Source organism: Megalobrama amblycephala, linkage group LG24 (genome assembly GCF_018812025.1).
Source record: "Megalobrama amblycephala isolate DHTTF-2021 linkage group LG24, ASM1881202v1, whole genome shotgun sequence".
Taxonomy (NCBI): domain Eukaryota; kingdom Metazoa; phylum Chordata; class Actinopteri; order Cypriniformes; family Xenocyprididae; genus Megalobrama; species Megalobrama amblycephala.
This window is the reverse complement of record NC_063067.1, coordinates 22,548,070-22,560,950: the sequence shown is the minus strand read 5'-3', so window position 1 is coordinate 22,560,950 and position 12,881 is coordinate 22,548,070. Positions and strand designations below refer to the sequence as shown.

At 37.0% G+C, this 12,881-nt stretch overlaps 2 protein-coding genes across 2 annotated transcripts in view; one reads left to right on the top strand and one right to left on the bottom strand.

The window, feature by feature from the left end:
* Window positions 1-349: 349 nt before the first annotated feature.
* LOC125260792 (E3 ubiquitin-protein ligase TRIM35-like) lies at window positions 350-1,557 on the top strand. Its single transcript, XM_048179331.1, has 2 exons — window positions 350-510; window positions 789-1,557. Exons 1-2 carry the CDS (start codon window positions 472-474, stop codon window positions 1,023-1,025), a joined length of 276 nt encoding a protein of 91 aa, XP_048035288.1. The 5' UTR covers window positions 350-471; the 3' UTR covers window positions 1,026-1,557.
* Window positions 1,558-8,960: 7,403 nt separating this feature from the next.
* Window positions 8,961-12,881, bottom strand: part of LOC125260246 (calcium-responsive transactivator-like) — a 60,204-nt gene continuing 56,283 nt past the window's right edge. The window contains 2 exon segments of the mRNA XM_048178516.1: window positions 8,961-10,089; window positions 12,707-12,834. Coding sequence (XP_048034473.1) covers window positions 10,063-10,089; window positions 12,707-12,834 — 155 coding nt within the window. The 3' untranslated portion in view covers window positions 8,961-10,062.

Below are 12,881 nucleotides of genomic sequence, written 5' to 3'. Positions count from 1 at the left end.
TAAAGGTGGTCATAAATACATTTATCAGTACCATTTTGCTCATATTAAACAGAAAAATCTCCAGAGTTAAATCAACCCTGCTCAGAGTACATACGGTCCCTCTCTAAATAGTGTTAAAATAACACTAAAGCAGAGTTAAAGTTAATGATATAATTAAGCAATTAATTAAGTGATGATTGTGCATTAGTGATGAACACCTGCTGTTAACAAGCAGAATCACTGAAGGAAAGAGAAACACAAGAACTTCAGTCAGCCTTATTAATTGCTTAATTATCTCATTAAATTTAACACTATTTAGAGAGGGATCATATGTTCTCTGAGCAGAACTGATTTAACTCTGGGGATTTTACTGTGTACATGCATGAATATATTAGAGAAACATCGTGTCTTATAGATTTTCTCTTTAAATTCTAAGAGGAGTTCAATACAGCACTGAAGTCCTTACAGAAGAAACATAAACGCAATGAAAAAATGAAAAGAGAGTTTGAGAAAACAGTTCAACACATCAAGGTTAGGAAACAGAATCCAGAGTCATAAGATGACTATACACAGTTATGATTTGATATATTTTAGATAATGGACTCCACCTTTATTTTATTTATAACACTTTTTATAGTACAGATTGTTTCAAAGCAGCATTCCAGTTCATTATTTCTGTAAATGACAAGCATCAATCTGTTTCTGGAGCCGTTATATGTCGGGCATCCGAGTTTATCTCTGATATGAATGATGTGAAGTGTTGATGTGTGTTGATTGAGATGATTGAAGTGAATGTGATTTGATTTCAGTCTCAAGCTGAGCACACAGAGTGTCAGATTAAACAGCAGTTTGAGAAGCTTCATCAGTTTCTCAGAGATGAAGAAGAAGCTACAATCACTGCATTGAGGGAGGAAGAGGAGCAGAAGAAGGAGATGATGAAGGAAAAGCTGGAGGAGATGAACAGACACATCTCAGCTCTTTCACACACAATCAAAGACATGGAGGAGATGATGAAAGCCACTGACGTCTGCTTTCTGAAGCTCTGATTTCAGATCATTAGATAGATCTTTAATCCATATTGACAATGCCCATGCCTTTTGCAAAGTGTCGCACTGATTTTAATATCGGACACGGTGGGAAAAATGACATTACTCAGCACATTAAATCACAACAGCACCCCAGCTATTTCGAACTTCAGTGTAATGTTAAAGTACAATGTTAAATACACGTGTTTTTGTTAAATGTCCACATTACGCTACCCGAAAAACGCTAATAACAGACCAGGGCTTTGTTTCCCAAAACCATCGTAAACCTACATTTTGATTGTAAAGACCGTTGGTGGCTATAATTTAGGCTTACAATGCTTTTGGGAAACGTAGCCCAGAGGTGTCTCTCTCAACAGCTCTGAAACATACTAGCCTTGACGACCGTGTAAACAAAAAAATGGAGACGGACTGCATGCTTTGCTGATTTTTTGCAGTTAAAGGAACACTCCACTTTTATTGAAAATAGGCTCATTTTCCAACTCTCCTTGAGTTAAACAGTTAAGTTTTACCATTTTCGAATCCATTCAGCCGATTTCCGGGTCTGGCGATACCACTTTTAGCATAGCTTAGCATAGTTCATTGAATCTGATTAGACTGTTAGCATCTTTCTCAAAAATGACCAAAGAGTTTAAATATTTTTCCTATTTAAAACTTGACTCTTCTGTAGTTACATCATGTACTAAGACCAACGGAAAATGAAAAGTTGGGATTTTCTAGGCCGATATGGCTAGGAACTATACTCTCATTCCGGCATAATAATCAAGGAACTTTGCTGCCGTACCATGGGTGCAGCAGGCGCAATGATATTACACACTGCCTGTGACCCCCTGCTTGCACAGGGAGCATGCCTTGCAACCATGGAGACATTTGTGAGAGATGCTGCGTAATATCATTGCGCCTGCTGCACCCATGGTACGGCAGCAAAGTTCCTTGATTATTAATCTTTGGTCATTGTTGAGCGAGATGCTAACGGTCTTGATTTACTCCCGGAGCCTGGCCGAACATCGCCACCACGTTGCGGAGGTCCTCCAACGCCTGAGGGACTACAACCTGTTTCTGAAAGCCGAAAAATGCACTTTCCATCAGCCCTCAGTGCAGTTCTTGGGTTATAACATCGATCACAGTGGCGCCCGCATGGACGAGAGGAAGGTCACCATAATCAAGGACTGGCCCGTTCCCACTACAGTGAAAGAACTACAAAGATTCCTGGGTTTCGCAAACTTTTACCAAAGATTCATCAAAGGATACAGCATTGTCACCACTCCACTCACAAACCTGCTACGCAGTAAACCCAAGTCTCTGTCCTGGACTCCAGCAGCAACACAGGTATTCGAAGATCTCAAGACAGCGTTCACGACCGCTCCCCTCCTGGTTCACCCCGATCCAGATCTCCCTTTTGTCATTGAGGTAGATGCCTTTACCACCGGAGTGGGAGCGGTCTTACCACAGCAGCAGGGGAAACCAAGTAGACTCCATCCATGTGCCACCTTCTCCCGCAAACTCAACCCGGCGGAGGTCAATTATGACATCGGCAACCGGGAGCTTCTTGCCTTCAAGCTCGCCCTGGAGGAGTGGAGGCATTTGCTCAAGGGAGCCAAACATCTGTTTGTGGTCCTAACAGACCATAAAAACCTGGAGTACCTGCGAGATGCTAAAAGATTGAATCCTCGTCAAGCCAGATGGGCTCTTTTCTTTACCAGATTTAACTTTACCATTTTCTACCGTCCTCGTTCAAAGAACGCAAAAGCGGATGCTCTGTCACGTATCCACAGTCCCGAAGAGAGTACCGATGATCCAGAGCCCATTCTTCCAGAAAAACTCATTGTCAGTCCCACCGCTTGGTCTGCAGAACCTCTCCCCGAGTCCAATGCCTCCACCAACACCCCACCGGGTTGCCCGTAAGGTTTGCAATTCATTCCACGGACACGGCGCACTCCCCTCATCCACTCCTCACACACGTCGCTGGGCACTGGCCACCCAGGGGTCAATGAAACCCTCTCATTGCTCAAACAACGCTTCTGGTGGCCCAACATGGCTTCGGATGTCAGGAGGTACGTAAAGGGGTGCAGGGAATGTGCCATCTCAAAGAGCCCTCATCATCTTCCCTCCGGGAAACTACAACCACTGCCCGTTCCAACTCATCCGTGGTCACATCTAGGAGTGGACTTCATCACAGACCTTCCATTTTCCAATGGATGTACGTGTATCATGGTGGTGGTGGATCGGTTTTCGAAGTCCTGACGGTTAATTCCCCTCCGAGGACTTCCAACGGCAATGGACAATCATGTTTTCAGATACTATGGACTACCTGAAGATATCGTATCTGACCGAGGATCTCAGTTCACCTCCCATGTCTGGAAAGCCTTTTTCAAACTCCTAGATGTGACCATCAGCCTCTCCTCAGGTTACCACACGCAAACTAATGGGCAGACGGAGCGGAAGATACAGGAGATCGGCCGTTTCCTGCGTACCTTCTGTCACGGCCACCAGGACTCCTGGAACCAGTTCCTGGGCTGGGTCGAGTACGCCTAGAACTCCCTCCGCCCACCACTGGTCTCACCCCTTTCCTGTGCGTACTCGGCTATCAGCCCCCACTGTTCCCCTGGGATGGGGAACCATCGGACGTCCCGGCAGTGGATTACTGGTTCCGGGAGAGCGAAAGGGTCTGGGACTCAGCCCATCTTCAACTTCAGCGAGCCCTTCGGAGACGCAGGATGACGGCAGACCTTCAACGTTCTCAAGCACCCAATTACCAACCGGGACAGAAGGTCTGGCTATCAACTCGGGACATCAGGATGCGTCTACCCTGCAGGAAGCTGAGTCCAAGATTCATTGGCCCCTTCACTATCATCCGACAGATCAACCCCGTCACCTACCAGCTACAGCTCCCACCTGAGTATAGAATTCATCTCCACTTTCCATGTCTCTCTACTCAAACCTCACCATCCCTCTGTCATTCCTTCCACAGAGCCTGGTGACGCCGAGGAACCCCCCCTTCCTATCATTGTGGATGACAGAGCAGCATATCTGGTGAAAGACATCTTGGACTCCCGGCGCCGTGGTGGTCATCTAGAATATCTGGTAGACTGGGAAGGATACGGTCCCGAAGAACGATCATGGGTCCCCAGGGTGGACATTCTCGATCCAAGTCTTCTCGATGACTTCCATGCCAGACATCCCAACAGACCAGCTCCACGTGGCAGAGGCCGACCACCACGACATCGGGGTCCACGGTCCTCAGGAGCGGACCGTGGAGGGGGGGGTAATGTCGAACGACCTTCACTCACCCAGTCACAACACACTCCTTCACCAGAACGACATGAGGGTGAGTAATACATGACATTATTTTAATTTTTGGGTGAACTAACCCTTTTACAACCGATTTTGACAATGAATGTGGAAATTTGTCTGATCTTTGAAGCAATCACCGACAGCAACACAACGTTATTTTCATTTTGATTCAACCGATGTGAATGTGGAAATTTGTCTATCTTTGATCACCGACAGCAACACAACGTTGATCTAATATTTGATGTTTATTTAAAATGTTGTAGATTTATGTAGCAAATGAGAATCAATAAAATTACTGAATATATTTTGAGACAAAGGTCTTGTCAATGATTTTTAGTTTTGTTCAAGGTAATTAAAGTAAGTTTTTCAATAACAGAAGAATATGTAATGATGTATATATGTATATGATTTTTAATCAAAACAAAACACTTTTATTATTTATTTTCAAACAAAATCTGTTGCTCCATCAATATTCAATAAAAAAAAAACATGTATATTTTTTCTACAATCATACACTATTGGAGTGAAAAGCACATTTTTGTTAAGGTGTGTCTTTAGACCCGTTGTTCAAATAATATTAGGGAGTTTCATTCAAGATTGATCACTGGATTTATTCCTGTAAAACAGGTGATAAATCAACTTGAATTTGTGTTTTCTGCAAAGGAAATGACAGTATTGTCCATTTATTTTATGATTGCATTTACACAAAATTATTTTGGTGTGATTTGGCTTTTTTGTTGTTGTTAAAAATAAAACGGTAACACTTTACAATAAGGTTCATTAGTTAAACATTAGTTAATGCATTAACTAACATGAACTAACCATGAGCAATACATTTGTTACTGTTTTTACTAATCTTCATTAATGTTAGTTAATAAAAATACAGTTGTTCATTGTTTGTTCATGTTAGTTCACAGTGCATTAACTAATGTTAACAAGATTTTAATAATGTATTAGTAAATGTTGAAATTAACATTAACAAAGATTAATAAATGCTGTAGAAGTGCAGTTCATTATTAGTTCATATTAACTAATGTTGTTAATTAATGTTAACTAATGAACCTTATTGTAAAGTGTTACCAATAAAACAAACATTGGAATACAAGGAATATTTTATTTTTTATGATAATAATGTTGACTTTAACATTTGTATTGTGAATTTACTCATTATATATTGAAAATAGTTTATCCACAAATGTAAATGGACAGTGAAAAAAAAAATATATAATTTTAATTATTTAAAAAAGAAACTTTAAAAGAAATAAGGAAATAAAGTGAAAAACCTGTAAATTATTGAAAAGCCTTAGATCTATTCTTTGAATGATTTATAATGCATAAAATGTAGACTATATTAATGTGATTTTCTTTTTTATCTTTTCTTTTTATAATTGTATTTGTTTCTCCTAGTATTTGATTTAATGTAACTGATACATTATTGCCTTTGTATGTTCATTGTTCAAAAGATTGCAATAAATAAATAAATAAATAAATAAATAAATAAATAAATAAATAAAGAGAGAGCTCATGGTGCATTACCTCCACCAACTGGACAGGAGTGTGGAACACTGAATGGAAAGGAAAAAATAAAATAAAAAACAAACAAACAACCAAACCAACCAACCTACAATTACTTAACAGTGTGTGTTTATATATTTAAATCCTTTTATTTAAACCTGTTGTTTTGAAATGTTGTAATAAAGCAATATATTTATTATAAATGCTTATATTTATTTAACATATCCTGCATTTTATTCAGATTTCCTTATGCTTAACTGCATAAAGAATATGTATGTTTTTTTATAATATATATTATTCACTTATCTTTGTTTTATTTTTATAATGTGTGTCTTCTTGTTATTTTTGTCTGTGCACTGTAGCTTCTGTCACTAAGACAAATTCATTGTGAGTGTAAGCTTGGCAATAATTCTCATTCTGATTCTGTGTACTTCAGTTTGTCCTACAGGGGCACTAAGGAGATTTTGCATTGTGAGATTGTGTCTGTGGAAGCTCAATGTCTTTCTCTTTCATATGCGATACAGAACAGAAGCACAAGTTCAACCGTTTCTGTTTGATTGCAACTTCTATAGTACTGTTCAGCCTGGTCTCACTGTTAATAGGTAGGTATTAAAATGTAACTTTCAAAGACACAAAACGTACATTTTTGTATGTTTGGATAGTTGACACGTAGCTATTTAAATATTTTTTCACTGTAAAAACGTAAAATATTTACAAATCTTTCATGTAATAAAGATAGGCTATATGTATAATTTCCCTTTTATTGTTTTATAGATCAGTGTAAGATCCCTAAACCCCACCCCGAACCTACACTCAAAAAAAAATTTCAGTCTAAATTTAAGTTGAATTACATTCAAATTTAAACAGCACCATATCACACATTCTCTTGACATTATGCCATAACAAAGGTGTTTCATAAACACTCAGCCAAAGAACTCTTGATGCGAATAAAATCAAGAGGCCAATTAAAGCCAATCTAGTTAGTAATGAGTGAAGTTGATAATGTTTTGTAGAGCTTGTGGAGTTGTTTAATCAGTCTTTTATCTTCAGTTGATTTCATTGAAGGCTATGACTGAAGTCAGTTGTTTCTCTTTCCTTCAGCGATTCTTATTGTTAACAGCAGGTGTTCATCAATTAATGTTCAATCATCACTTAATTATCTCATTAACTCTGACCCTGCGTCCCAATGTCCATATTATCCATCCTAAATAGTATGTGAGATTAAAATAAGTGTGTCCCAAAATATAGTATGTTTGAAAAGAGTATGCCAAAAGTCCCCGGATGGTCTACTTATTTCCGGTAGATTTTCGAAGTGTGGATCTGTGAACACTATAAAGGCTAATATTGACCCACAACCCATTGCGCGTTGGATGAGGATTCAGTTTGGAACTACAAATACGAGTAAAAAGTGTTAAAAAACTACAAAACATGGCGGATATGCGCAATCGACGCTGAGAGGTTTGAGTGACTAATAATCACCTGATAGAAAATATGTATTTAATGTTATCTGTGTTATTTTTCATCTGCAAATACCAATGTGGACTTTTATAAAGATCCAATTGGTCATTAACTTTTAAATGCATCATTATGCATATGAAGAGAGTTCTCCACATGATGAAAGACCCGCGACTGTAGATCGCTTCTCTTTGATACGATAGGAAATTAGCTAAATGAAATGTGGAAGGATGTAAGATGATTGACAGGCCAGTTTACGTTGACAGGATGCGACAGAGAGCAAAGACGCGATTGTATGACGTGATAGTATGTCCCAAAGCTTGTCTACTATTTTGCTACACACTCAAATGTAAGTACTTTTTGTTCACAAAAAGAGTACATACTTTTAGGGCGTAGTACAAGTAGGCGAATTGGGACGCAGCATGACACTGCTTCAATGGTACTTTAACTCGGTAGTGCGCACACACATGAACACTAAGCAGTGTTATATAACCCAGGCATTTTTCTTCATACTATTACATAAATCTTACCAATTTAATTTACATATGATTTACAAATATGGATCACATTAAGTTTATTAGTTTGTTTATGTAAAAACTATGTAATCCAAATGGATGGAAAATTTGAATGTAATTCAATTACATAAAACTTAAATTTAGACTGAAATATTACAGAATATTAAAAGAATAAAACACAATGGACATACATGTGTAGGAAAATGACAATTGTAGTAACATAAATGCTAATAAAAAAGTAATTAAATGCTAATCCTACACCTACCCCTAAACCTACCAATAACCATAACTTCGAACTGTTATAAAGAATAACAGACAAACAAGCATAATCACAATAATTTATTTATTGCAAAAATGTCAAAAGTGGTACCAAAATTAGTTCAAATGATGATGAGTTACAGTTGCAGTCGCAGTCCTCTCTGGCAGTAATAGTTTATGGGGTACGGACCAGAATTTAAGTTATTAATCAATGAAAATGTGAATCCGGCTTCTTTCTGTGAAGGCGCACACTCATTTCAAATGTCAATCCACTGAAACATGTCATGTCGCAATCCGTGACAAAGCAGGTGAGAGCCTGCACGTTTACATGCACACCGGTAAGCTGATAACTCACAAATATCAGCTTATTGAAATAACCAGTTTTCCCCGTTTACATGCAAACCAGTAAACCGACAACGCGAGTAAACCGCGTTTACATGACTTTATTAATACATCGGGTTATTTCTCCTGTAGTGACGTCAAAAAAATAATCATTTTCGTATTCCATATGTTAGGCCTATGTCAGCTGTAAATAAAGCTTGCAACATGTCAGCGAGAAACTTACGGCTCATATCATCAAAGTCCCTTTAAGACAAGTCAATTTCACTCGGCGGCCATCTTTGAAACAGTCTAACTGGACAGAAGTGTGGAGCACTTAATGGAAAGGAAAAAATACAATAAACAAACAAACCTACAACCTGACAATCACAGTGTGTGTTAATATGATATTTAAATCCTTTTATTTAAACCTGTTGTTTTGAAATGTTGCAGTGATGTTTTGGTATCTCCATCTGGTCCTGTATCGCAGCTTGACTTGAAGCTTATTTGTAAAAAAATTAAAAATAAAAATAAAATAAATAAATAAATCACAACAGAAGGAAACCAGCACAAACATGAAAGATAGAGATGAAATTTGATTTATTTTTCATATTTATCAATTTTAAAAAAAATGGTCCATATATTACAAGCAATACAGAACAGTAAAGATGGAGATGTAAGATATTTGTTGATGATCACAGATGTCTTTACAATTGTGATAACTTGATGTTTTCATATCATTCATATCATCCAGTATACTACATATATGCATACTTGATATCAATATTCAAATTACAGATAAACAATCATTTTTACTGAATTAATTGTCACAGATTATTTGTGCAATATGGTATAAAAGCTGTTTGACAGCCAGTGAAAACTATCTTTAATGTCAGTTTGCCACATTTTTTGGGTGTGCTGTCCCCTTAGGGGTGAATCCACCTTTAACCCCCATCAAAATGTTTTTTAAATTTGAGTCCATAAATAACCCTAACGTTTGATCATATAATATAGTATACAGTGTCAGAGCAACAATAAGGCATGAAAATGTCTATATTCTAAACACTATAATCTCGTAAAACATGATGAGAATAACTCCACACCGGCAACTGTTAAAGAACATTGTACAATACTTAGAAATAAATATGTATGAGGATTCCAATAAAGAAATCTATATACAACATATTATGTGAGTAAATTTCAACTTTGGATATTTACCTGCAATTTTACTATGTTCCCAGTATTTTAAAAAATAAATAAATAAATAAATAAATAAATAAATAAATAAATAAATAAAAATGGATATCTGTGGTAGATTAGTATTTTCATTTTGTGCTATCTGAACATTTATCCATTCATCCATCCATTCAGACAAACAATAAAATAAATCCAAGGTTAAAAAAATAAAATAAATAATAATAATCAAAGGTATCTGCGACATTGTTGTGCTGGTATACAAAATAACATATCCTGTATGATAAAAGTAGGATTAAAAAATAATTCCAGACCTTCAAAAATTGTATTTATCATTCAAAACGGTTATGATTTAGTGTTTGGTTTTGATTCTGTAGCAAACCTGTGAGCAAGGGCTGGTGTGGAATCCTCTGTCTTCCTGTCGTTCAGCATAACAAAGGATTGTACACAAAGAACTGCCACAAAAAAATATCTGTGCTTCCTCAGTCTCCTTATTGCTGATAGTTTCCATACTGACCCTTTACAGAGAGAGAGAGAGAAAAAAAAAAAAAGAAATTTAATGAAAGCTATTGGCGATTTTGGTACTGCAATGAATAAATCAACAGTTTTTTTTTTTTTTTTATTAAAGGTGCCATCGAACGTTTTTTTACAAGATGTAATATAAGTCTAAGGTGTCCCCTGAATGTGTCTGTGAAGTTTCAGCTCAAAATACCCCATGGATTTTTTTAAATTAATTTTTTTAACTGCCTATTTTGGGGCATCATTAGAAATGCGCCGATTCAGGTTGCTTCCCCTTTAATTGCTCGCGCTCTCCGCCCGCTCTAGAGCTCTCGACTCTATCATTGCATTAACAAAGTTCACACAGCTAATATAACCCTCAAAATGGATCTTTACAAAGTGTTCGTCATGCATGCTGCATGCATACATCGGATTATGTGAGTATTGTATTTATTTGGATGTTTACATTTGATTCTGAATGAGTTTGATAGTGCTCCGTGGCTAACGGTTAATGCTACACTGTTGGAGAGATTTATAAAGAATGAAGTTGTGTTTATGAATTATACAGACTGCAAGTGATTAATAATGAAAATAACGATAGCTCTTGTCTCCGTGAATACAGTAAGAAACAATGGTAACTTTAACCACATTTAACATGCTAACGAAACATTTAGAAAGACAGTTTACAAATATCACTAAAAATATCATGTTATCATGGATCATGTCAGTTATTATTGCTCCATCTGCCATTTTTCGCTATTGTCCTTGCTTGCTTACCTAGTCTGATGATTCAGCTGTGCACATCCAGAGGTTCTGCCCTTGTGTAATGCCTTGAACATGAGCTGGCATATGCAAATATTGGGGGCATACATATTAATGAACCCAACTGTTATGTAACAGTCGGTGTTATGTTGAGATTCGCCTGTTCTTCGGAGGTCTTTTAAACAAATGAGATTTATATAAGGAGGAGGAAACGATCAGGGGCGTTTCCTCCGAGTAGGCAAGGGAGGCAGTGCCTCCTCAAAAAAAAAAAAAATAGGATGAGAAAATAATCCATTACATATAAAACAACACAGATGTTACAAATTATGACATTAAAAAGAGCGCAAGTCATGCATATTTCTTAAGGAACACTGCCCAACAGCGACACCAGCAGGTGAAGTTACACAGAAGTCATGCTTTACAGTCTATGGAGTCATGCCTCCCTTTCCTCTCATAGAAAACCATATAAAATCATAAGACCCCCGGCGTGCGGTGGATTTTGTGGGGGGTAATTGAGAATGAATGGGGGAAAGTCACGTGAGAGGAGGCAATGTCTCCATCGCGCTATGATTGGATGTAATTGGTTGTCATTGGATATGATTGGTTTGTGCGATAAATCCCGCCTCTTGTTTACGTGCGCATTCCGCGGGTCAGTTTGAATTAACAAATGATGCCGTCAATGGGAAGACTAAATGAAAAGTAAGTAAACAGATCACCCAGTTAGATATCACTGCTTTATGTCACGTCAAAATCAAACTTGAAATGGACTGAAAGCTTGATGTCTGAGGGGATTTTAGTGCAATCATTTTGATGAAATTAAAAATACACCTTCATGTCTGTGACAGACGGTGTTTACGGAGCATGACTGATGATCCAAAATAGCCTAAGTTGACAATTAAAAAGAAAAACCGCAATACACAAATAAAATATATTGTTTAAATTATTATTGCCTTTAGTTATTATTTTGGAATGAATGTAGAAATGCTTCAAACACTAACTTGATGAGACTGACTTGGTTTTGATCAATAGAACATTACATTGTTAATGTAAAATTACAAAATAGAATTGTATTTTTTTTTCTTTTTTGATGTACTGTAATGTTCATTTAACAAGGAAGATGTGTCAACGTTAAGAGTAATGCACATAAAAAAATGTGCCTCCTCATTTCAGAACACCACTGCACGCCACTGGAAACAATGGTGGTTTGAGACTCACTGTATGTCATTTCCATGTACTGAAGTCTTGTTATTTAACTATGCCAAGGTAAATTAAATTTTTAATTCTAGGGCACCTTTAATGCTACGTCACTTAAAGTCACTTAAACTTACTTAAATATTTGATATGTCCATCTTAAACATGAAATGTTCACCCACAAATGAAAATTCTGTCATCATTTACACACCCTCATGTTGTTTGAAATCAATGCAATGACACAGAGAACATCAACACGAAAGCTCATTGGTTCTTGTGCATCAACCAAGTACATTTGAGCTTCTGATATATTTTTTGTACAAATATATATATTGATATATTTGATGTACTCCATGTATGTGCATTGATCAATGTTTATGTGTGAATAAAAGCCCAAGTTAAATCTGTTAATCATATAAATCAACTGTGTCTCTTCAGAAGACTTGGACGATGTCTTTATGTACTTTGAAGCCTGCAAATTTTGGTTGTGTGGAAAAATTATATTAAATATATCTTATTTATATTAAAAATCTTTATTTGTATTTTGAAGATGAACAAAAGTCTTATGGGTTGAGTAAATTATGACAGAATTTTCATTTTTGATTGATCTAACCTTTCAATTGATGGGCTGGATTTGGGATGCACATTGCTTTATAGTTTGTACAGGACATTCATTGTGCTAACCTGTTCAAAAGAGTAGGGTCTTTGAGATTGAGCAGCTGGTCCTGGCTGTATAGAGCGGTATGATGGGTACTGCTGACTCTGGCCCTGCTGATACTGAGGATATTGGGATGAGCTGCCCTGCCCTGGACCTTCAGAGCAAAACAGCAGAAGTCAGTTTGCTGTATATTAATTAATA

What these genes read in the sequence shown, in the direction of transcription:
- LOC125260792 (XM_048179331.1), top strand. Translation starts at nt 472, where the DNA reads ATGAAAAGAGAGTTTGAGAAAACAGTTCAACACATCAAG. An exon ending in AAACAGTTCAACACATCAAG is followed by an intron (nt 511 to 788) that starts GTTAGGAAACAG and finishes ATTTGATTTCAG; the next exon opens with TCTCAAGCTGAGCACACAGA.